Below are 24,587 nucleotides of genomic sequence, written 5' to 3' on the forward strand. Positions count from 1 at the left end.
TCCTTCTACAGATGAAATTGTCAAATTGTGCTTATAGCAATGTCATCATCAAAGACAAAAACACACATCACTCGGAGGCAAAATGGGCTTTTCAGTGTCCAAATAGGGGAGAATTCAGAAAATCAAATCAATCTCCTATAGAGCCATTATTTACAGATAAGGAAACTGAGTCCCAAAAATATTGACTTGCCCAAGGACACGACAGTTACGTTAATTCTTCTTTGAGAGTGAGAATTGAGGTTTGAGGCTGAAGCGATCATCATCATTATTATTACTTTTGTTATTTTTTTCTGAAGTATCACATGTAGGGTAAGAACACAGTCAGTTGGTCTTTTTCTTGAGGGGAGTTAAAAAATTGAGCTGCAAAGTATCGGAATATAGTTTGTGTTTAGGTCCTGCTGTATTCCGCAGCTGTTTCAGGAGGCTGGGCCTGTCCTGGTGCCGATTTTAAGGCTCAGCTGCAGAGACCAGGCTGAAGCTCACCCTCCCCTCATCAGAATGACTGGAACGCGCCCAGACCTGCGGCCATCCCTCCCTGGCATTCTCTGCGTGTTCCTGGCCTTCTCTTGTGCGTGTTGTATTATCTTTCCGGTCCGCAGAGATTTTGAAAAATCAGCAGAGTACAAGTAGCCCCTGACATAAAGGCGTCATTCAAGGAACAAAGAAGTAGAAGGAGGGATCCCATTAAAATGATGAAAATCTTTCATTTTTATTTAGGTATACTTGTACGGACACGTGTATATACAAATACAGATCGGATGGGTTTGTGTGTGTGGGGTTTTTTTTTTTACATTTTCTTTTACGTTTATATAATGTCAGCATTTCAAACAGCACGGGATGAGTAAGTGCAGAGGGACTGCAGGCAGAGCGGCACACGGGGGCCACATGGGGCTGGACTCCACACCCGGACGCACACACAGTGAGTGGCTTCAATGGGGGTGTCACGAGGAAGCATGGAAAGTGGACTTTGACTCATGGGCACCTCCGGCACGCCGGCATCTATTTCACTGTACAGACAATGGGAGCGGGCCCATCGTAGGGAGATTGGTCTCACATCTGAGCAGCCCTGGGGCCAAGGCATGGGAAAAACTCAGTGATGCCAAACCAGAGACAGATCTGCCCATTCACGGCTCCGAGGGAAAAAGAGAACGTGGGAGGAAGGCAAGAGACAAACATCAAAAGTAAAAGGGGGGTGTGAGGAAACGGGGGTGTTGGTGGAGGTGGTTTTCCAAAGAAAAGCTAGTGACCACAACTCTGAGAGCGACGGATGGCAGGAGGGGGTTACAATAGTTTTGTTTTGTTTTTTAATCATCTGAAACTAATAAACATGGCTGCTGCCGTTGCTAAGGCACAGGGGACACACGGAGTCCCTGAAAACCCACAGCTACTGTGTGACTCTTCCTTTCACAACGACACAGAGAGGGGAACGGCCCCGGTTAGCCTTCCGAAGCTGACTGGTCTGCAACCGTTCCCATGCGTGAGCTACACGTGGTGCGGCTCAGACTCTTCCCGGGACAAAACAACACAGTCCATGGAAACCATCACAGACTAAAACCAAACCAAAGGCGAGAACCGTTCTTAAATTCCCTAATCCTTTCACAACAACATGCTGGGGGAGGCGGGAGGGGCCACAGGGCTCCAACATCAGACCTTGAAAACACGGAGGGCAAAATGTTGATCAAAAGCGTCCTGTTGTTCCAGGTCCCAAGATGATGGAGTCACAAGATTGGGTGGGCGATGACCACACACGAGTCCCATCTGTGACTCTTCTCAGCCACAGCACACACTGATGTTTCAAAGCCTCAATGCATGTTTTGTATCCTGAAAGTCTATTGTTCTCACTTACAAAAGACATAAGAATCAAATTAATACTTTATTATCAAACACTATATACAACAGAGGTTGCTAATAATACAGAATTTAAAGAACGTAGTTTTTTTTTTTAACGTTTTACTTTTCTTTCTTTTGCCACCCTAGAAAGTACAGTACAAAACAATAGCCTAATCTAACACCAACTGTTACCTGGTCTATTAAAGGATACACAGTATCCGCTAAACAGACAGATCCTTATTTCCCTGCTTCTTGTCGCAAAGCCCTTGGCCACCAGGGGCAAGGTCACTGGGGTTTGACTAACTGGGGCTGAGGGGCAGCTGTGGCCGCCCTTTAAACTTTTGAATTGTTTTTGAAATTAAAAGCTGCTGCGAAGTTGCTTCAACATCCTCCTAAGCCCCCCAGAGAATTGTAACACCAGCACACAAGGCCACCAACACTTTTTAAACACAATGAAAACAGTCTGACACCAATCATCTTTTTGAAAACTCCACGGCGAGTGCCTTGGCCATGATCACAAGTCACTTACAGGAGGAGAAGCATACCGTCTGCTGTGTGGACAGTCTCGCTAGTTTCTTTTTTTACTTAATTTGCAGGGGCATAGTGGTGAAGTAAAGGGGTCTAAAAGACAAGGGTGGAGAGGGCCACGAGTAGTTATTTCATCATTTGTTAGAGACAAATGGTAGCAAAACCACAGAAGTCATCATTTCTAAAATGAAATTAGCACTGCTAATGTATTATGACTAACCAAACTCACCACAGGATCACTTGATGTCCTTGTGGTTATAGAACATGCAGGATTGTTTTGGTGCTGACTACTGACCCATTTTAGAAGGTATCTTTATTCCCCCAACTCCAATCCCACAGGACCAACAGGCCTGTCACTCTTAATAAAAACAAGTATTCCTGGATAATATTGAGAGTATTGAGCATATCAATCATTAAAGGAGAAAGGAATCAAACGCTGTGAACTTTTCTTTCAATGAAATGGTGGTTTCCTTCTGTGATAAGACTCTGTCACTCCAGACAAGATCCTGATGTTGGGGGAATCTCATGGATTGTACCTGCCTGGCCGGCAACCCCACGCACAGGGTTGCCCATGAGAGCAGACCCAGCAGTCACCTCCACTCCCAATGGATCAGGTGAGCCCAGACTAGATTTCCACATGTGTACAGCTGTCCGGTGTGCAGGTTACAGCTGCCTTCCATTCACACAGTTTTCTAATTCAGAACTGCACACAGCTCCAAGCAAATTCCCATTCAATGAAGTCGGTCCATAATGTGACTCCTTATCTTTTTGTTTTTTTTTGGTTTGTTTTTAAACATATACATCTTAAAAAACAAATATATAGAAAACCCTTAGGTTGCCGGAATGCTTTTGATTTTTCACATTTCACGGTCATCACATTTAGTTATTTATTTATTTTTAAAGGCATGGTTTCTATCAACATGTTCTGCAATAGCAAAAAAAGGCTAGATTGCTTTTCCATGGGTCTAACCCTGTGCCCTGTCTAGGCTTAGGATTTTAAAGTTCTTGACAGCCCCACCACCAGCAGAACCCCCAGGGCTTGCATTTCCTAGTAATCGACTGGAGAAGTCCCCTGTTGGCCATGCTAAGATTCCTCAACCCGGGTCACCCTGCTCTGTTTCACCTCTGTCCCCACCCCAACAATGAAACAAGATAGCCCCCCCATATTTCTAAATGTATCCACGGATACCACTTTTTCTCACAAGTTTAAATAGGACAAGCATATATACTCACTCTCAGCATAAAGTATATCTAAATAATGTATTTTCTATTCTAGTGGATTTTTAAAAAAATATTTTGTTAAAGTCTTTGGGGCTCCATCCTGTTTATCTGCCATAGATAAACACACGTTCCCCCCAAGCTGTAGGCTGTGTCAGAGAGGGGAAGAATATAAAATCAACACTTGAAGTTTTTTATTCCAAACTTTGGAATTTTATTTCCAAATTTCCCTTTCGCCCTCCCAAGTAGTGCTGACTGACTCTCCTGGGGACAGGGGTTTGTGTCTGAGCCCCTGAAGTCGTGGAGCGAGAAGAAAAACGTAGGTAGGAGGGTGGGAGTCGGGGAAAGGCCACAGCACACTGGCGCTCCAGCAAAGCCAAACCATGTCTCCTCTGGCCACCGAGATCCTGTCCGTGGTGCATATTGTCCCCCAGAGGAGCATCCAAAGCTATTCCACTATGCACTCATCAACCCTGGCTTGTCAGCCTTGGGGAAGGTCACTTTATTCATAAAAATGCCTCTTTGAGTTTCTAAAAAAAAAAAAAAAAGTTGTAGCACCATGGTGATCTGTATTCAAAGAAAAAAAAAATCTGCTGTGCACTGCCCAGTCACCAAAAGGAAATTAGAGGCACTCACACATACACACCCCACCAGACACGTAGTTTTCTCTGTCCCCACACTTGTTCTGTGTTGGCGCTCTGTACCCGACCTGCCTTCTGAAAAAAAAAAAAAAAAAAAAAAGGCTTCTTTTACAGAGCACAAGTTTTGCTGTCAAGAATGCTTTAAGACAGTCATGTGAAAAAAACCTAGTGTCTCAAACTTTTAGAAGCCTGTTCATTTATACACTCCTAGAGGAAATGGTGTAATATCATAGCTATTCTTAATACCTCCCCTCTGGACCTGCCGTGGTGACACGATGCCCTGTGCGATCATCTTACAGCTCTGAATGAGAAGGCGTAAATATTATACAGGAGAGCGAAGCTCTCCCAGGCCCGGCCATGGCTGGCTGCACCTGCCGCCACTCTTCCTGTCCACACACAGCTGACACAGTGCGCTAACGGAGGTGCGCTCTCAGAGGGGGTGCACAGGAGCTGACAAACCACTGGTGTCACTACGACAATTTGGCGTTTTTATCTGGAGTCCATTTAATTTGGGAGGGGAGAGAGAAGTCAAGGGCAAGGGCTGGGGGTGGGGTGAGGGAGGCAGTGACTAGTTTAGCCCCCGCCCCCCAGCCCCAAGTTGTTGCTTAGAATTCAGGCTGGAAGAAAGAAAAGAAAAATCTGACATCTGCCAAAACCCAGTACGAAGTCCCTTCTCAGGATGAGCAGTTAGGTGGATCTCTGGTGTTCCAAGACCCTGATGTTTTCTGTGACAGGTGACGGGAGGAGACTGTGCTATAATGTCAAAAGCATCGCCAGGAGGAACAGTAGGATTGCCAAAAGGCGGCTGGGGATCCTTGGTGTCTGTGCTGCATTCTCGCCGCGGGATGGCTCGGCTGACTCATGTTCGGTGTCATCTGTTCAAACAGAAAGCACACATTCCAATGAGATTTCACATCCTTAATAACTCTCTCGCAGCAGCCTGCTGTTAACAGACCTCGCCACCCTCTGCAAAGTAGGGTAATGAACCTTGTGCCACCATTGACTTTCATGTCTGCATAATCACTCATTATTTACAGCGAACAAAGAAGAGGCAGAGAAAATTGGACTTTCTCAGTAATATTAATACTTTCCTTAAGAACAGAGAGGAAAGTCTGTGCATACACTGTAACCTTTGGCACGTGAGCGACTTTGGTTTGCTAGCAAGCAGACGCCTCTTGCACAAACTAGAGATATCTGAACATGTCTTTTAAACCTCAGTTGCTGCTGGAAGGCGAGTAACCTGTCGGGGGGGTGAGGCAAGGGGCAGGGATGGTGCCATATTAAGCGTTGACCAGACTCTGCTGCCTGTTTTCCTTTTTTCAGCTGTTACAGAGGATTAGTGGTTGAATGCCCGGTTGTAGGATGCCTAGATGAATTTTCAAAGATGAAGAATTAAATGCTAAAACAACAGCATTTAACATAAACTATACATAATGCCCAGCAAACTTCAATAAATGGGTGCCCACTGGTTTGCCTACAATTAGCTATCAATTTGGTGCCATTTCCATTAAATTACTTGAACTTAACTATTTTTATTTTTATCAGGCTGAAGTTTGGCACATAAATTATCAGCATGGATGCAAATTTTCCTCTAAATAAAATGGATTAAGTGAGTTAAGCTCCTTTTATTTAGCTATAAAGTGTTCTGTGAGGCTGCCTCTGGCTTCGGGTAGCCTTCCTGATCTGCTTGATTAACGGGCTTAACATCCAAACGGGAACTCTGCAGCAATTAGCACCCAAAGGCAGGTTGGAGGCCTGCCCACGAGCTGCTGCGCCCCAGGGCTGTGCTGCTCCATCTTCCCTCCACCTGGCCTAACTTGCGCTTTTTGACTTAGGAGTGGGGACCTGTGGCCTTCTAGTCCTTAGGTGTGGCCTTCCGGCTGACTCCCAATTTTAAAGGACAAATCCTTTTATTAAAGTGGCGCAGCAGAGAAAGATGATGCTTCTCTTGCCTCCTTTAGTTAGTGTTTGAAAAAAGGAACCATCTTGAAATCAGAAGGCCACAGGTTCCCCCAGGGGGCTCAGCAGCTGCCCTCTAGCACCTGCTTGAGGGTCCTTGGAGAGAGCTATGACAAGTGAGGCACAGGGCTGTTCTCAGGTACATCAACCTCAAAGGATAATCCCTACATTTACCTAAAATGACCCCCTGAAGCCCCTCAAGGAGTTAACTATCCGTTACTGTAAACTTGTTTACATTTTCCTACCACAGGACATGTCTCAAGGGTGGTTTCCTTTACTGGGGAGGGGCACACCCACTACTGTCTGTACTAAAGTAGCCGCTTCACAGGTGCACAGGCTGGCCCCTCCTTCAGATATGCTCTACTGGGATGTCTCTGTCCATGACCTTCCCTCCCAGGATGGACTAAAAGATGCGTCTTCTTAGCACTGAGCCTTCTGCCCTGGAGCGCTCCTATCTCTTTAGCAGCAGCTGCTGCGTCTCCCCATGATTCCTGCTCCCCTTTCCTGGACCTTAGAAACCTGCATGGAGTGGTTTTAGCTGAGGAGACTAGAAAAGGTTAGGAGGCAAGAACGGGAAGCTGTATGTACGGAGAGAACGTGTAAAGTCCTGCACAATGTGGCCAAACGCTTGCCACCCTCTTCTTTTCTCAGCTCTCATTCAGCATTGCAAATGTATTAATCAAATCTGTGGTTAACAGGAAGCTCCAGTCAAGGGTCCGAAACTAAAATCCAAATCTCTCTCTGAAAAGCCCCGATATGTTGTCAATCAAAACAGTGAAGCCCTTCAGGCTTGTGAAAGAATTATAAACCCTGAAGATTCCAGAGTTCATGATGTAACATCATCGATTATTATAGGGGTCACTATGGAAGTTTTGAGACAAACTGTGTTTCATGGTCCATTATTTCACGTCCAAGAAACCCAGTTGACAGCGTCCTTTATGATTCACCTGTGCGGGTTTCAACCTGCTCAGCTTACTGGTGTTGCTAGGAGGGCTTCATTTGTTTCTTTTTTTTCTTTTCAGATTAAAGAAGGGTGCATAAGATTAGTTACACTATTTGCAATTTGTGTATCTGACAATGTTCATAATGACCTATGTAAACCTGACTTTACATCAGCTATTGCGTTCTTCCATACCTTATTTTTACTTACATATCACCCAACCCTTCTCCGTGTATAGCTCAGGAGTGTCCTGTTAAAAGGTACTAAAGCAGCACTAGCCGTGAGCGCGAGGGGCTCCTTCGCTGCCCCCAGTTCCCACTATGTTCAGGGAGGGAAGCACATCACTCCAGGACCACTCGGCTTGGACACGGTGAATCAATCTCACAGGATAATTGAAAGAAAAGCTTTTGTTTTTCATCTGTATGAAGCATGAGGCTAAATGTGCCCTTCAGTCCTTTAATCATGGATGATCTTTGGAATTAACCCTTCTATAAGCAAACAACAAATGTACACCTTGCCCCAGAGGGAAAAAAATCTATCCCAGGAGGGCTTCGTAATTGTTCTCTTTTTCCTGCAACGTGCTATTCCTCATTCAGGCTTCTACAAAGCGTCCTTTGATTAAAACAGGGCCTCAGTGTTAGGAGATTCTATGGCCCCCAAGAGTAAAATGAGAAACTGGCTGTCATTTGGGCAAATCTGAGCAATTTCATAATTCCAAGGAGGAATTCATAAGCAAAATCTATCCCAGTGGAAATTACACCTAAATATGAGAGAATTTCTAGCCCTCATAACAGTGAATATGGTTTGGAAGAACACATTCCTCTTCAGAAGCCAAATGATGCCCTGCCTCCTGACTCCAGGGTTCCACGACGCGGGGGTTTCTGTGGTTCATCGGGAGAACACTAGCTATGTTTTGGAGCATGTTATGTGGCATATGTCTGCCCTGAGATCATCCTGCATCCCTGATGATAGGAAACTGGCAGGCAGAGTGTGCAAGCAAACAAAAAGGACAAATACATTCCAGAGACAGGTGAATTAGTGCACAGTGCTGAGATCATGCAGTGGGCGTCCTCCCGCTTGCTGCATCGCAACGTCAGGGCCCGCACCCAGAACCGGGCAAAGGCCAGTGTTCCTTTGCTCAATGGTTCAACACAGTGGTGAAGAGCTGCAGGGTGGGCTGAATTTTCCAAGGAGTCAGCTGCAGTACTCAAATCTGTTATTGTAGTCATAGTGCCGGGGTGGTGGCTCGACTTCCTCTCGCTCTTGCAGTAAAGATGCTCACCAGCAAGCCCTTAAATATAGTTACGACTGACTTACGGAGATTTTCCTGCATGTACACCCATGATCCTGTCCCCAGCACACGCACACGCACACGCACACCACACTTAGATACAGTCTGTCAATCTTTTGCAAACTCCCATCAGTTATATGTCCGTAGATTTGGGGCCACTGTGAATTTTAAATACTCAGTGAAAAAGAGCTTGTTTTCTCAAAGACAGTGAAATATGTTCACGTATGAAGGCACCTTAATATTATCTTGCATTTTATCATTAACTGAATTCAAAGGTAATTTTCCTAATGGTAGCCTAGTCCACAGTGGGCCTCTTCATTACCAGAGAAAAATAGGCAATCTGCTACGTTTCTAAATAGCCTCTTAATCTCCACCAAGATAGTAAAGTTTGCCTGGAAAAAAGATCCTGGGAAAGATATGCCCTCACTCTGCATATTGTGTACAAACATGTCATACTCCTGGGTAATTTCTGTCTAGAACATGCCTTCCTCTGCTGGCCATTCTCCTTGTGGCTTATTAGCAAAGCCAGGAGAGTTAAGTCCCTCTGTGAACGTCTACACCTCCAGTAATGGTAAGGAAACACTACTCTGACAGTAATGTTGGAATAGAAGTCAAGGGATATGAATCCTAAACCTGGATCTATCTAACTAGCTATGGGGCATAGGCAGTCCCCTCTCAGTCACAGAAGAAAGAGCATGGACTCTGTGGTCTTTCCAGGGGGATCCCATCTGACAGGGAGGCCCTCTGGTGTCCTGGGTCCTGAAGCTTTCAAGGAGGCTGGGACCTTGAAAAGCCACAATAACGTCTGCAGATATTCAGGACACAATTAAAATGTCTCCACATCAGTCCTCCTTCCTTGCAACTTTCTGAAGTGGCTAACTGATCCCCGGAGAGCCACTGAAGCCTCTGAGAGCTCATTGTCCCCGCTCTGGTTGAGATATCTTCCTTAGAAAAACAAGAATGCTTGGAGAAAAACCTAACTCTCCCTGCCAGTAACAACCTGAAAGTCATTTTATGTCCTGGGGCACCACATTTACTCAGGGTATGTTTCCCCAAGGCTCCCTGACTCTGTGGTCCTGGTAGCAAAACGCAGAGGAGAAAGTGGGCCTCAAAACCCTTTAATTCCGAGGACCATAAGGAGAAATCCCACCGTAAAGAGACAAAAATTCTCCATTTACACAACAGGGCTCAAATCTCTCTGTCAAGAGAAGATTCTTTTACTTCCCTTAAGCTTGAAAATGGACATGGGAGATGGGTAAGGGGATCAGTGAGGGTCTCCGGCAGAGAAGAAAGCACACCCAGGGACACCCCTCCATGAGCAGCCGCTAAAGGACGGCTGCACCCCAGTCAATTTCCAGTTAACGGTCAGATTGAATTTATAACTGAACGGAGAGTTTACAGATTTTTAAAAGTAAACGCTTCAACAAGCAGGTCTGTGGGTTTTACTGCTCTTCACAGTGGTGGGAAAGTTTGGGGGCATGGAAGTCAATAGTAGAAAAAAATGTATTCATCTTTAAAATTTATTTTGCCTCAGTCATCAAGGTTCATATTTCGCTGGACAGGCTACTGGTACACTTGTGGGAGCAGCAGATGTGTAAACTTGTGGTGGCAACCTGGTTATACTTCTCCAGACCAATTACTCTTACAATAGGACACATAATATTAAAAGGAAATAAAATGAAGTTCCTTAGATCAGTTCAATGATGCATGTGAATTTCTAAAGAAAACTAAATATATTGAATTTGTTGCTATTTGGTGTAAGAGTCTTATTACTTTTATCCACAGATTTGGGCATAATAAAGAAGAAAAATTTATAAACATATACGATAGGAGTGTTTTCTATCTTCTACGAACACGGATCCCTTAAGAGTCACAGTGATTCACCAGCATGCGCTGAGGATGTGGTAAAAGGCAGGGAGATTGTAGCATTCTGATGGGGTTTCTCTATTAGGAAACTGTATTAGAACAAACCCACGTCCAAAACAGAAAAGTCGTCCTTTATCTAACATGCATTACACAGAGATAGTGCAGAAATGAGGTAGAAGATAAGTCATATCCGCATCGCTAGCAATGAGCAAAAGCAGAACCATACCATGCAGACATGCAGAGAGGAAGAAAGGAAAAAAAAGGACTGAAGCATCAGAGGAATAGATGCACTTGTTAAAAGAGATTCTCTAAGCATACTAACCTGCTGGTTCTAATGAATTTTCTACTTTGTCGTTAACATCGAAAACACGATCATGAACACCTATAGTTTTCATACAGCTATCTATAACAAAAATAGAGATAACAGCCAAATATGTTAGTGAAAGACACCCCCAAACTCCCATTTCTTTCTTTTTTTTCTTTCTCTCTAGTTTTCCTTTCATTTAGGTAGAGACTGTTTTACAATCAATGGCATGTATTCAAATGCCAAGTGTTCCCGTTTGCTGTGCACGTACAACAGTCTGAGAAACAACAAGTTAGCAACTGCTGTGTACTTAAATAAAAGCATCATGAAGAATGATGAGAAAAATATGATGAGAACTAAAACATGGATGTTGATGTACAAAACAGATACCACACAAGAATTAACAGTAAAAAAAGGTTTTACCGCTGTGAACCAGACCACACGATAAAGCATGCACAGTGAAGCCGCCCTCTGAAGCTCATTCTACTGGACTTACTTGTTGGTCTCACAAAGACTTTGAGCTTTAGACAGGACCTTCTTCCGTTGTCTGGGATTGCAGAGGCTGTGGGCAGAGGGGAGGGCAGGGAGAGAGAAGGACAGAGAGAATGGCAGATTACTCTTCATTTTCACACGCAAATAGTCCATGCTAAATTAATTCCTGACCGAAACACCCATTCTCTAATTCTTCCCTGCAGTTAAAACAAACAATATTTTTCAGAGTTCTCTAACCTCTATGGAAAGGCTACTTTCCTATTTCTATCTTCTCTTTTCAATCCAATAAAGAAAGAACCAGGCAAGAACATGGGTAACCTGTGGAAAAAAATACTTTGGATCTTTATTTCAAAGCCTCTTCCATTTAACTTGATCTGTTATCAATTTTCTCCAAATCAGGGGGATAACGCTTGAGCCCCCCTGCTTGCGCAGAGCACCCCTCCCCAGCTGCAGGATCCACTCCGGCAAAAACCAGTCACAGAAAGTTCCATGGCAGACTTAAACGTGACCTATTTCTGCTGGGGAAAGCAGAGCTTTGTCTATCTTGAAAGCTTGTCTGTCAGTGCTTCGCAGGTAATTCAATTAGAGGTTTTACTCAGAACTTGGCTCTGTATTCTACATGACTAAACCGAGCCCAGCCACCATCACGCTATTACAAGTACAATATGCTATTGAAAAAGGACCATGTTGCAATGGTGCATTTATGTTTTTAAAACGTTTGCCACAGAGAGGGATGGAATTAATAAAGCGGGCTTACCAAAACATGACAACGTGTTTCAAGTTATAAATTGTTTGAGGAAGCAACTTTCTTCTCCTCTTCAAGATAATAAGACTGTAAACTTTCCCTACGTTTTGAAAGATTATCTCCCCTCTAATTGAATATTTTCGGTACACGCAGCATAATGTCCAAGGGATGCCCGAGGGCAGTAAGACCCTGAACAACCTCATGTGTGTACAGATGCATTCTAGAAATGACAAAAATGGCAAAAATGACAAAAATGGCAGAAATGAGTGCTGCGTCCTTTCCGCCCCACGCGCTGGCTTCAACACGCGTTGGCTTCAAGTGGTTTCTTTGTTCAGAAAAGGCAGATGACATCAATCAAAACACACATGGCTCATAATTAGTTTAGTAATACCCAAAGTGGCGAAGAGAGGGCCAGCGCTTGCTGGGCCTTCTCTCCCCTTTATTTTTCTTTCTTTATTCCTCCTGGGGATCCCAGAATACAAAAAATGCTGATTTTACAGGTGAAAGAATTCAAGATGCCACCTCCAAAGTAATTTCATGTGAATCTCCTTATGTAACTCCAGATCCTTGTAACTATTCTGGATGAGAACTTACACGTTTACCACCTAAATAATGCCAAACAGTCGAGGACCTCCAGTGTCGTGGTTCAACACCTGTGGAAAACTTCAAATCTTCAAACAAACGTATAGAGAAAAAAATGTGTTGGCTCCTCCCCATCTCCCCTGGCCGCTCTGACAAGCAGTGAAGAAGTGCTAACAGCTGGCTCTGCTGTAGGCGCTCATTAAATCTAAGTCAGAAAAACTCCCTCTACTGACATTCACAGCAACTCGTGTGTTATTTAGGGCACAATATTTGCACTCTGTGGTTTGATCCCGGAAATGGTGTCCTTCCTGTGGACCCCAACTGCTAATGTGCATGTCACAAACGGCGTACACATGGATGACTCCACCTCATCAGAAAATCCCTGGGTTCTCAGGGAGTGTATGTCTTATTCATGGGAGGTGGTGAGACAGGGAGATTCGGATGTTTGTATCGCTGGTCAATGAATTTCTGAACTGAGATGGACTCACTTTGAGTCTCCTGAACTTGACTTGCCACATGCAAATAACTGATTTTACAGATGATACTGCAAGACAAACATGCTTAAGGCAGAATCAAATGGCCGGTTGCTTTAGCGAGGACATTCTTGAACTTAGCACAGGTCTTTCTGATTTTTATTTAGGAGAAATAAATCCGGGACATAAAGCTCTTTGTAGGGCACATGGGAATAACTGCACCGCAGTAAATGCTAAGCCATCCAGGAAAAAGCTGGAGCCCACGGAGGGACATCAGCTTCAGCTACGAGAAGAGCTACATTCTTCTTTGAATGAAAAATCTCAAATTTGCGGATTTGTAGAAAATTTAAAAACCTCTCTTCTCCTGCCCTATCACTTCATCATCTATCCCCCCAAAAGTGATCGATGCTTGTGATATTGTTTGACTATTATATTCTAATCTGTAGAAACATTTGTAAACAAAGACTATTAGCATGGTGTGGGAGAACAGGACACAGATTACGTTAAACGGGAGACTCCTTAACCTGCAGCCCGAGCTCCGACATCCTGAGAGGCGTGACATCCTGAGAGGAGGGGGGTGTGCCTGGGGCTCCTTATTTACCACACTACAAAACAATAAAACCCCAAACGTAAAAACCTTTTCCATATACCAGAAAAGCTCCATTTCTGTGCAAACTTTACAGAAGTGAGAGTGAGGCTTTACTCCCTCTTATGTCCGAGCCTTCTTTACCCCGCACGTCTGGACTGACACATGTAGGGACGGACGCCTTGATACCACTTAAAAATACAATGATGGGTTGTTAGTAATACTTGAAGACATAGATAATACAAAAGGGCTCATGAGTCACAGGTAAACAAAAGGCAGCATTGAGCATTAAAACCACAGAATAGCAGAACTGAAATCAGGTAATAGTCAAGTAAAGTAGAAAGAATGCTCCTCTCAGGTCAACTATGAACGAACGACAGAGCTGAGGATGGAACTGAGTGGCTTTGGTCAAGAGGTAGGTAGTGGCGGGTTCAAACCCAGCCCCGGCCAAAAACTGCAAAAAAAAAAAAAAAGAAAAGAAAAAGTGTCTCCTGGGCTCCAGTTTCTTGATTAGATGTGGTGGATACAAGCACACACGCAACACACGGCTGCAGCTTTTGTGTTGTGCTTAATCCGAGACGGCAGCAAGTCCTTCCGTTTAGGGCACCTGGAGGGATCGGCGTCCAGCTTTGGGCAAGGAGTGTTAGCTCTGAGAGAGTGAGGCTGTCCCAGATGTGCTTGTCGGGGTTCACATGTTCCCCCCAGAAGACACCCTCTAGCAACGGGAACAAAAGGCATTTCATCCCTAAATTCCTTGGCAACCAAAATGCTATTAACTTGCAAACAAAAGAGGTACATCTAGACCTGAAATCTTCCCGTAAAGATACGTGGTTTTTCTCATAGAATTCTTCGAATTAAAATGAGATATGTCTGAAACGGTTGTCCCATAATCCAAGCTCACGTCCCTTTACCCCCAGTTTATTGCTGAAAATGCACATTTGGAGTCAGGAAGCTGGAAGTAGGGACATAGGGACCGTTAAAATGAGCACAGCCTCTCATTCCATTATCTTAATAGAAACTTTATAAATCAAGCCACAGGGTCCCTTCCCCCGAGTGAGCTGCAAAGTGCCAATCAAAACCTTCCAGCACATAGTGAAACCTAAGTTGAGGGGCTCTGTGTCCGTGGTGGGTTTAGAGCACCATGCTAGTCAGGCCAGGAGGAACACTTACCTTTACTCTCTACTGACCTCAGACAGGGGCCCTAACTCAGCCATTCCCAAAAACCATCCCCTCTGTCTCCTGGGGCTTGGGTGGGCATAACTTAGCTCTTATCCGCCAATATGGTATACAAAAAGAGGTCCTATACAGTGCTCCCAGATTAATACTTCCGAAAGCTTATTTAGCATTACAAATACATGTAATAGTCACACCACAACTCCCCACACGTCTATCATTCAGACGCAGCAAGAGGATGCTGGGCGGGGCTGAAAGAAGGCAGCTTCTGCAGCCCCCAGTGACCACTACCTCCTTCTATGCAGGTATTTGTTTAATCCACTCCCCTCAGAGTGGGCTGGACCTAGTAACTCAATCCTTGTGAGTAAAACTCAGCAAAAGTGGGGATGTCACATCTGTGATTATGCTGTGACGTCTGTTCTTTCTGCTAACACTTTCTACTTTGCTTCAAAGCAAGGTGCCATGTTGTGAAACTCCCAGTGGAGAGGCTTGTGTGGCAAGAAACTCTGGGAAACTTCTAGCCAAAAAGTACGCACCCCCCAAAAAAAATAAATAAAATAATAGAATAAAAATATTTTAAAAAGCACGCAACCAATGCAACCGTTCAACAACCTCCCAGGAACTGAATCTGGCTGTCATGTGGAGGAACTAGAAAGTGAATCCTCCTCAGCTGAGGCTTGAGATGACCATTGCCACGTGACAGACCTAAAGGACCCAGCTAAACTGCGCGGATTTCTAATCCACAGGAACTGTGAGATAATATGTGTTGTTTTTGCCACATTTGGGGGCACTTTGTTAATCAAGAGCTAACTGATACAGTGCTGCACACCCAAGGCTTCTCACGGGGGATTCCAGCCTGAAGGACCAGACATGGCACGGCCGCATCCCTGCTCCCCCAGGGCAGCCCTCCTGCTCAGGCCACGCCAAGCCCACGGGGCCCCTTGTTGGTTTACGTTTCAAGCTACCATTACAAGTCCACTTGAAATATGCCTTCAAGAGTGATCATTATAAGCTGCTGTAGAAGAAACAGGACAAGACGTATCTATGTAAATGTTCTCACGCCGGCATTTAAAAACTGTTGTTCATTTTCCTTCCCATGCAAACTTAGTTAGCGTTTGCTAAAGTGGCCAACCTGAGCTGTTCCTTGCAATTAGCGTGATGTCTCACTTTAACTCCAGGCTGCTGGGTGAACCTAAACGAGCTTCCATACGAATGTGAACTTCGGTCACAAGGGAGGACGCCTTTGCTCACATAGGCCCCTGGATGCAAAGGCGAGCTTTACAAACACATGCAATGAAAGGATTTTAAAATAACTTAAAACTTTTCTTAAGTTTATGAAAAACCCTCCTGCTAATTATCTTTTACACAGGCCATCAATTTAAATACAGACATTGTGAGACTTCAAGGAAGTCAAAAAAATCTTGACAATGAAGGTAACGTTCTTCTTCACGGAGAATGGCAAGTTTGGCAGGACAGGGGTAAGACAACCATGTTATATTTCTGTCACATTTCAGGACCAAAACCGTACTCATTAGTCCACATTTACATCTCTCCCTAACCTTATGCAGCCTCAAGTCTTAATTCCGAAGCCCAATCCTTCTCCGTGCTGTGTCAATCTGGGTACTTTGGGAAATTTTATTTTTTAAGAATAATCAGCTGCTTTCTTCTTTTTAAAGAAATGAGTATGTGTGGGAGCATTAAAAATGCAGTTTTCCATTATGTTTGCCACAGGCGATATTTCTCAATTTGTGTGAGTCAAAAGATAGGCTGTTAGTTGCTAGCAGGGCCCAGTTTTTCCCCCTGTAGGATTTTCATGTGGTTCAACATACAAAGCACATATATGCAAATTAGGCAGGTGAAGGCAAAATTAAGTATTAATCTTCCTTTCACAATAAATGCAGAAGAAATAAAGCCCATTTAAATACATGGTACTACTGAAAATAATCTCCTAGAATTTAATGAGTCCATAAAATCCATTTTGTGCATTTGGGTAAAGGAGGAAGGGAGTTGAAGAAGTGGGGGAAACAGAATAGAGGTTAAGCAAAGCCATATGGAAAATGGTTACCGGACCTGCAGAAAATCCTTACAACAAAGGTTAGGCCTCTTCAGGAAGACTACTGCAGCAACAATTTGCAACTATTTGCCTTTTAAAAATCACCACAATCCTTAATTTTCATCTTAAGACCCAAATCACTGGTTATAATGGAATACATCTCACTATTCTATCTTTTGAGATTTAAAAGTCACATGTTTCAGACACATGCTCCCGGGTTTGCCAAGCTCAAATCCTCAGAGCAACCTTAGGAGCTGGCTGAATTTGCTCACACGTTAATTTTCTTTCAGGCTGCAGCATCTCAAGACTTAAATGACGGTCAGGTGAAGGTCAAAGCCACAGATGTAAAAATTGAAAAGGAGGTTGTTACTTAAGTAAAGGTGGAGGCCTTGAAGGAATTAAAACGATGGTGTAAATATGACACACTTTGATACGGCTCTGGGGATGTTTCTTTTAAAAAACTAGAAAAGGAAGAGCGACGTGTTTCCCACAATATAACAAGAAGGGTAGAAAAACACACTCCACGCGTTAAAACTTTGTTTCCACACCAGGGACCTGTAACTGGGAACAAATAATTAGAGTAAAGTTCAGGGCAAAGGAGGCAAAGTGGGTTCCAGCTGCACAGACACAGAGGGGCTGGGAAAGCTGGGAAGTACCACCATCCCGCCCACAGCGCCACCAGATCTCTCTACCCTTAGGCAAAGTTCTCACCACAAATGTTAACTCAGGTAGTATTTAAATCCAGCAGGTGAGTCTCAGCAGATCAATTACTTTTTCTTAACAACCTCAAATAAATGGCTGACAACAAATCTCTTTTCGCTGGTTTCTAGGAGTGAACAAGTAAGGCCTTATCATGCTTTTGTACACATTTATTTCAAGTTTGAGCAAACTCGTACTTGCTTTTTTTTTTTTGTAGAGACAGAGTCTCACCTTACCGCCTTCAATAGAGTGCCATGATGTACACAGGACTCACAGCAACCTCTAGCTCTTGGGCTTCCGCGATTCTCCTGCCTCAGCCTCCCAAGCAGCTGGGATTACAGGCGCCCGCCACAACGCCCGGCTATTTTTTGGTTGCAGTTCAGTCGGGGCTGGGTTTGAACCAGCCACCCTCGGTATATGGGGCCGGCGCCCTACTCACTGAGCCACAGGCACCACCCCGTACTTGCTTTTAAAGCTGGGACTAAAGAGGGACATTATTTGTCCCATAGCTCATACTTTGGTATCTATTGAGCTATGAGCACAAAATAACCTGGATTTTGGAGAACGATTTTAAAATGTACCCTTGAGGAAGCATTACTAGTTCTTTCTAAGGAATGTGCAAAACAGTTTAAATATATCTCAGGTTCTGGATCCAGACTTGACCTCCTCCTGCTTCTGTGATGGGTCTGGGCACACAGAGCAAGGTCACATTTAGGTATTTTTGTACTTGTTAAAGAAAACCCTAAACATGAGGACATTTAGTTACACTTCTCATCGGGTATTTTATGACTTTTAAAAATCGCTTTTTGAACATCTTTGAAAAGTTAGAAAAAAATTTCCTTCTGCCAACTCGTGTTGCAACAATTCTCCAAGGCCTGGACTCGCCCGAGGCCTCACTGGTTCACTGACTGTATCAGGCTTTGAGGTCGAATGGTTTTCTTTCCTGTTTGTGGTTATTTTGGCAAACCTGCTGCTGTATTAGACAGGCATTATCTGATCAAAACCCCCAAACAGAACAAGCCAGATAAGCAGAACTATTCACTTAGAAAAAGTCTTCTTTAGCTGGGAGCCCCCCTAGTAAAGGTAATAACAAAAACGAAAGGCAGAATGCCTAGAATCCCTTAAGAGAAATTATTTATATTACTGGTTCTGTGTGAGACGCTGTGAGGGTGACTGATAACTGGTACGCAGTGCCAGCCGCAAATCCCATTACTCATTTGTCCTGTATTAACAGGAACAATGTCGTTATCAGACAGCACTAATGTAGCATGACAGTAAATTACTAATAAATCATCAAGTTAATACAATGCAAAGAAGCTCCTAAAAAAAAGTTAATACTTCTTGAGGCTTTCATCATTCCTTGGAAGGGACGTGGCTTACGGGCCGGGGTGCAGGCCTAATGATGCTCTCGCTTTCTCCCTGGTCCTCCCAGCCTCACTGATTTTGTGGTTTTGAGCCAGCTGCTCAGCTTAACCTGCCTATGCCTCAGTTTCCCCATGAGCTTCCCCTTCTCAAAACAAATTGCAAGTCTGAGCTCCTTTAGAAAGGCTGTAAAATTTTATAACACTCTCAGTGGTTCAGCTGGCAGATCCATACAGATCGTGCACATTGTTTCACTTCTCTGTGGGCTGACGGCATCTCTGCACAGGGACGTCCCTAACCAAGGGGGCTGCTTTGGTCTCCAGTTCCAAGCACACATACAAAGGTGAAAGGGGTGGTGGTTATAGAAACTTATTTACAAGTCATAAGAAAAACCAGAGGGACAGTGTGATCCCTGCACTGAACCTTGTTTCATTTGCTAACATGTGTACAGTGATGATGAAGGTGCTTTTTTCAAGTAGTGTACTGAGACTGGGGTGAGTGTTTAGAGCATTAGAGAGGGCATCAGAAGACCCTGTTCCTTTTGAAAATCAGGCTAAGATTCTGTGAATTCTTTTTCCAATCCATTCTAACAGGGTGAGCATGCTATTTAATTGGAGAGAGGGCAGACCAAAGACAAAGATATAAATCCCGCAGAGAAGCCACCAGGCTGGTGGCTGACATTGTCTCTGCTGCTGTATAACCTGACACACTATAACAGCGGCACTAAAGAAAACCAGCCTCGGGGTGGGTGTGGATGCTGCCCTGTGCCCACGGATACTGTGCTGCTATATATAAATAGCCCTTATTTTACTCTGAAATAAGTCACATGTTTTGCATATTATTTAGGTAAATATCTATTTATGCAATTCAATAATTTCTTTGGTTGTTTTTCTTAGCCAGTAGGCCATGGTATTCCCCATGTCTGTCATTTCTGGTGGTGATAAGAGTATCCAGGCAGAAATATCCATTCATTTGGGCTGCAGGATCCTAATGGGACCCTACAGGCAAAGACAAATTAATGATCTGTCTTTACAAGGCTAAATTTTACCAAGAAGGGAGTCATTTGGGTACCACGATTACACATTTTTTTGCATACCAAAAATGTTTTCCTTGATGAGGGTTTTATGTTGCTAGAGTAAATAAAATCATAGCCAATCTCGGGGGCTAAATTCTAGCTTACACTGATTGTCTATGAGGAGGATCATTTCTGGAAAAGTTAATGGCTGTGCACACACCCATCCATGCCCCACAGCACAGCAGCCAGTGTTTCCATAACCTAGCCCCAAACTGTATTTCTTTCTTTATCTCTCCCACTCTTTTCCCTCTTTCAATACCCATTAATACCTAGTCCTAGCAACATTCCCTCCCAGAAAAGAACCTCCTAGAAAGCCTGCCTTTTCTTTTCTTTCGTTCTTTTTCTTGAGACAGAATCTCACGTGGTCACCCTGGGTAGAGTGCCGTGGCATCAGAGCTCACAGCAAACTCAAACTCGCAGGTTCAAGTGATCCTCTTGCCTCAGCCTCCTAAGTAGCTGGGACCATAGGCACCCGCCACAATGCCTGGCTATCTTTTAGAGACAGGGTCTTGCTCTTGCTCAGGCTGATTTTAAACTCATGAGCTCGAGCAAAAGCCTATCTTTTCTTATGTGGTCTTTCTTTGGATTCTCAAAATCCCAGCTCCTTCTGGCCCCTTGAGATATGTTCCCAGTTCTCCAACACGATAACCCTCTTCTGGATTCTTACAGGGGTCTATTATCTGCTTAACAGCACTTAGCTGTGCTGTTCTGTTTTAGAGCTGGCTATAACATCTTCTCTCTGCTACTAGAATTGCAGGTTCCCCAAGGGCAGGAACCATGCTGGGTTCTTGGGTTCTGCAGTTTCTATGGATTTGTTCATGACAGGTATTCAGTAAAGATTTAAAGAAGTAATATAGAGATTTAAAAAGTCTGTCTAGCTGCAAAGTGATCTGTTGACCAAATATGAAGTAAAAGTCAGGATTAGAATAAGAAACGTGAAGAGAGGGATAGTGGTAAATATCAAAGAAATTAAGAAAAATAAGTTCCTTTTCCTGGAAGGCTCCTGTCCCACACTGCTGGCTCCTCCTTGAAGAATTATCTTGGAAACTGTGATCTAATAATCAGCAAAGCCAGAGATATACAAAAGTCAGGCAGGTAGCATTATAGTATCTGTAAGAGTATGGAATCCGGAGAAATGAGAAGGGAAAGGGAATGAAGGTGTCTTTAGAACTGAACATCAGAATTTAATCAAATGATAGCTTGGGGAGGGGCTGCAGCCAAAGCTAGAACCAAGGCAGCCACAGGCTTTTTTGAGTGAGGATAAAAAAGGGAGGCACTGGGTGGCCAGGATGACCGGTAAGGGTCATCCTGGCTGAAATACTCAAGAAGCCTTAGGTTAAAGCACCTCAGACATCTTAAAGTTCCACAGGCCCCCAAAACTGTGTTGAGGATATAACTACTCTTTAACCATGGCCAAGTTCAAAAACTAAGTGTAGGCATTTTTAATGGAATTAAAACCACAGAACTAGCACTTCTTATGTGCAGGAAAAGCATCTGTGAATGGGGAACTTCACTTGTAAAGTGCAGGACAACTTTGCCAATTCAAATAACTGGTCAGACACAGAATTCTAATTGACCTCCATGTGTGTAATGGAAACACGGAGTTAGACTTGGGACTAAATGAAATCTTAGGTCTACTTAGAGCTTCAGAAGTTTTAAGAGTGCTAAAGGTTCATCGTAATTTTTAAGTTTAATTTATTATAATTATAAGAATTACTCAAATACTTGGGGAGGTATTACAGTCAGACAATTGAAATCTTTAAAAAGGAAAGAGAATAATTAATTAAATGTGTAGGTTTCAACTTAAAATGGTTCAAGGAGTTTGACCAAGTTTGTAAATGGAACCAAAAATTTACATTTCCTAGCCTTAAATATATAGAGAGTAAGATGGATAGGCTAATTTGAACGGGCTAAATTTGAAATTTTGAGGAAGAATTTATTTGTAACTTTAATAATATCAATTTTTAAATCCAAAATAGCCCTCTGAATAATCATTTCATGGGTAAAAACCACCCTCTGTGCACCAAAAATTCAATTCATCTTGACACATCCTTGGAGGCCTCCTCAGACCAGCCTTCCGTGATCCCCTAATCAAAGCTGGCTCCACATTTCTCCTGAGCTCCCTACAGGTCTAATGTAACTGGCAGTTATAGATTTGTTTGTTTGTTTGTTTTCTGGGCTAATTTTCTATTTCTCGATTTACCTCTAAGCTCCAGAAGCAAGAAAGATTTTTTAACACATGACAGTGTTTCCAAAATCTAACCCTGAGCACAGCACAAAGTAGGCACCCCAAAATATTTTTTCAGGAATGAATAAGTGAATGAACTGAAAAGTGAATGAGTCAGAAATATTCAGGTTCATACATTACGAAAAAAAACCCAAAGGTACCAAGGTGTTCTAGAAACCTGAGATCTTCACAGGTTGATTTGCTATGGTTTTCTCTCTCCGTGAATATTAACTTTTATATTTCTTCTTGCTCACGCACACAGCAGTCTCCTAGATAGCTAGATGAAAACTGGGCCCACTTTATTGCTGTTGCAAACTTTTTGAGGGATTTGTTTACTATCTGACTTGCCAGAAACCTTAGTTTAGCAATCAGATAATGCGCAGATAGATAATAAAAGGCTATATGTTACAATTTTAATATGAATTATAGCAAATACATCAATGCTATGTTTTTCAGGAACTTCTAGTATTTGAAAAGTCTACAGAATAGAGAAAAGGACAAACATCCTTTAACATATGTTTTTATTTGTTAAGAAATTTGTGAGGCTAACACATAAAAACAAGCAAACAAGCATTCTACCCATTAGGGTTGGCATTAATGCCGATGTGCTATTTAATTTTTAAGGAATCATTTATGATTCTATGCTGATTCTACATGTCATATAAATAGGAAGATCTATTGTATTCCTTGGCAGCTAAGGGAAAAATTCATTCTATTTTTCCTCTCCTTAGCAGTAGAAAACTCTTGGGTCAACTTATCTTTTTAATCTAAGAGGTCTCAGTTGAAATTGGCTTTGAAGTTTGCTAATTACAAAACTCAACAGGGGTTTTTCCATATTTGGTGTAAGTCATATTTCTATTCATTAACCCCAGTTTTAAAAAGATTAAAAAATCTGAATAGAAACAACTTAAAAGTTTGGAGAACAGCCTCTCCCCTGTGATACCTTTAAATACTTCAAGTGCAAACTTCCCCATACTATCTAATTACAAATATTCTGAGGTTGCAGGAGGGAGAGGTAAAACACATAGATTTGAACTTCCCAACAAAACAGTGCTGCAGGATGATGAGAAATCAGTCATCCTCCCCCCGCCCATTCCATATATTGGGAAAATTGATGTCAACTTGAGTTACAAGGAAATCAGAATTCTGAAGGGCGATGATCCTGCTAGCTGCCTTTCTCCGGGCCCAGCCACTGGGTTCCGACGCTTTCATTCGGGTGAAAAGATCATTACCAGGCAGCTCCGGGGAAGTCGGCCCTCCTGTAAGTGTGCTCCTTTGTTATGAATATGGAACAGATGGAGCCAAATCTATCTGCTCTGTAGGAACAAAAACACTTACAACCCAGCTCTCTCTATTAAAGACTCTACTTAGCTCCTTTATACCATCGGCTTTCTGTGCACTGCTGTGAGGTTTTGACTTTATAGAAAAAGGCACTTCATAAAAGCAACAGTTCTTACTCTTAAACCAAAGTGGCCTAAGAACTAAAGAAGATGAATACATGGTCTCACCCACAGGACTCCTTGGAGATATGCAGATATTCAATTAGGGTGTCTGTGTGTGAGAGTGAGAGAGAGTGTTTGTGTGTGTGTGTGTGTGTGTGTGTGTATGTTTTAGGGTGAAGCCTGTATTTGATGATTCTGGTAAATGTCTGCATTAAAACAACATGAAAATATAGAGAGTGATGAAGATGTCGTGTTTCTCATTATGAGGACAGCATCTAATTGCTCTAGCATAATAAAATGCCAAGATTTAATTTTGCATATATGTCTGTAAGGCTGCCTTGAACAAAACATATGATTCTGCACAACAAAGTCATGTGGGTGAATCTAATTAGTCATTAGGACCCTATCACAAAACAAAGGCTCTGTGACGCTCCTTCACTATGAAAAATAGTAATAACTACTTTCAGCATCACGCCAATTTGCTTTGATAATCTGAAAGATGTAAACACTGCAGGTAAAACCAATGCATACATTTATTTATCATGCTGATGAGCCAAAAGAAATCTAAAGGCCATCCCCGCGATGTGCCATTGCCAAGATCTGTGTGCTGGCAGGTAGCTAGGTGAGTTTCACAGGCGTCCAGGCACAACTGTATACGTGCCCCCACCGGGCAGCAGGGGGAAGGAGCGTCTGCCTTATTTCATTACATTTATTATACAGATACATTTAAAGTCTGGCTGCCTCTTCCAAGATAATTGAAAAAAGAAATTCTGTGGCAGGATGCTTTGATTCTGACTAAATCAAGTCTTGGGGCAAATTTCCTCCTGCCAGTGGAAGCACAGCTTGCCTGAAGTCGTAACCTTTGTTGAAGGAAAGGAACCGGCCTTGAAGCAGATCATGAAGCAGATGTTTTATGCCAAATCAGAGTCTGGGGATACGTAGGCTACTGCAAATAAAACTCTTCTTCTGTCTGTTCAATCATTTCAATTCCCTGCAGTGTGAAATATGAACTTGCCAACAAATGGCCAGCGTGCTGTGCCTCACAGCAGGGAGGCAAAGTGCCACAGCTGTGCCAGAGACTGGAAGACTCAAGAGGCCTGT

The 24,587-nt window shown here is 43.2% G+C and overlaps 1 protein-coding gene across 2 annotated transcripts in view; it reads right to left on the reverse strand.

Annotated features, from left to right (window-relative positions):
• Positions 1-679: 679 nt before the first annotated feature.
• The window catches only part of EFNA5 (ephrin A5), a 288,280-nt gene continuing 264,372 nt past the window's right edge, over positions 680-24,587 (reverse strand). Inside the window, exons 3-5 of one of the 2 annotated variants that reach the window (XM_053567212.1) lie at positions 11,074-11,139; positions 10,596-10,676; positions 680-5,092 (exon numbers count right to left, since the gene is read on the reverse strand). In XM_053567212.1, the coding sequence (XP_053423187.1) occupies positions 4,971-5,092; positions 10,596-10,676; positions 11,074-11,139 (269 nt within the window). In that variant the 3' untranslated portion in view covers positions 680-4,970. The remainder of the gene's footprint in view (positions 5,093-10,595; positions 10,677-11,073; positions 11,140-24,587) is intronic. The other variant, XM_053567213.1, reaches the window with a different exon arrangement.

Source organism: Nycticebus coucang, chromosome 17 (genome assembly GCF_027406575.1).
Source record: "Nycticebus coucang isolate mNycCou1 chromosome 17, mNycCou1.pri, whole genome shotgun sequence".
Classification (NCBI taxonomy): Eukaryota; Metazoa; Chordata; class Mammalia; order Primates; family Lorisidae; genus Nycticebus; species Nycticebus coucang.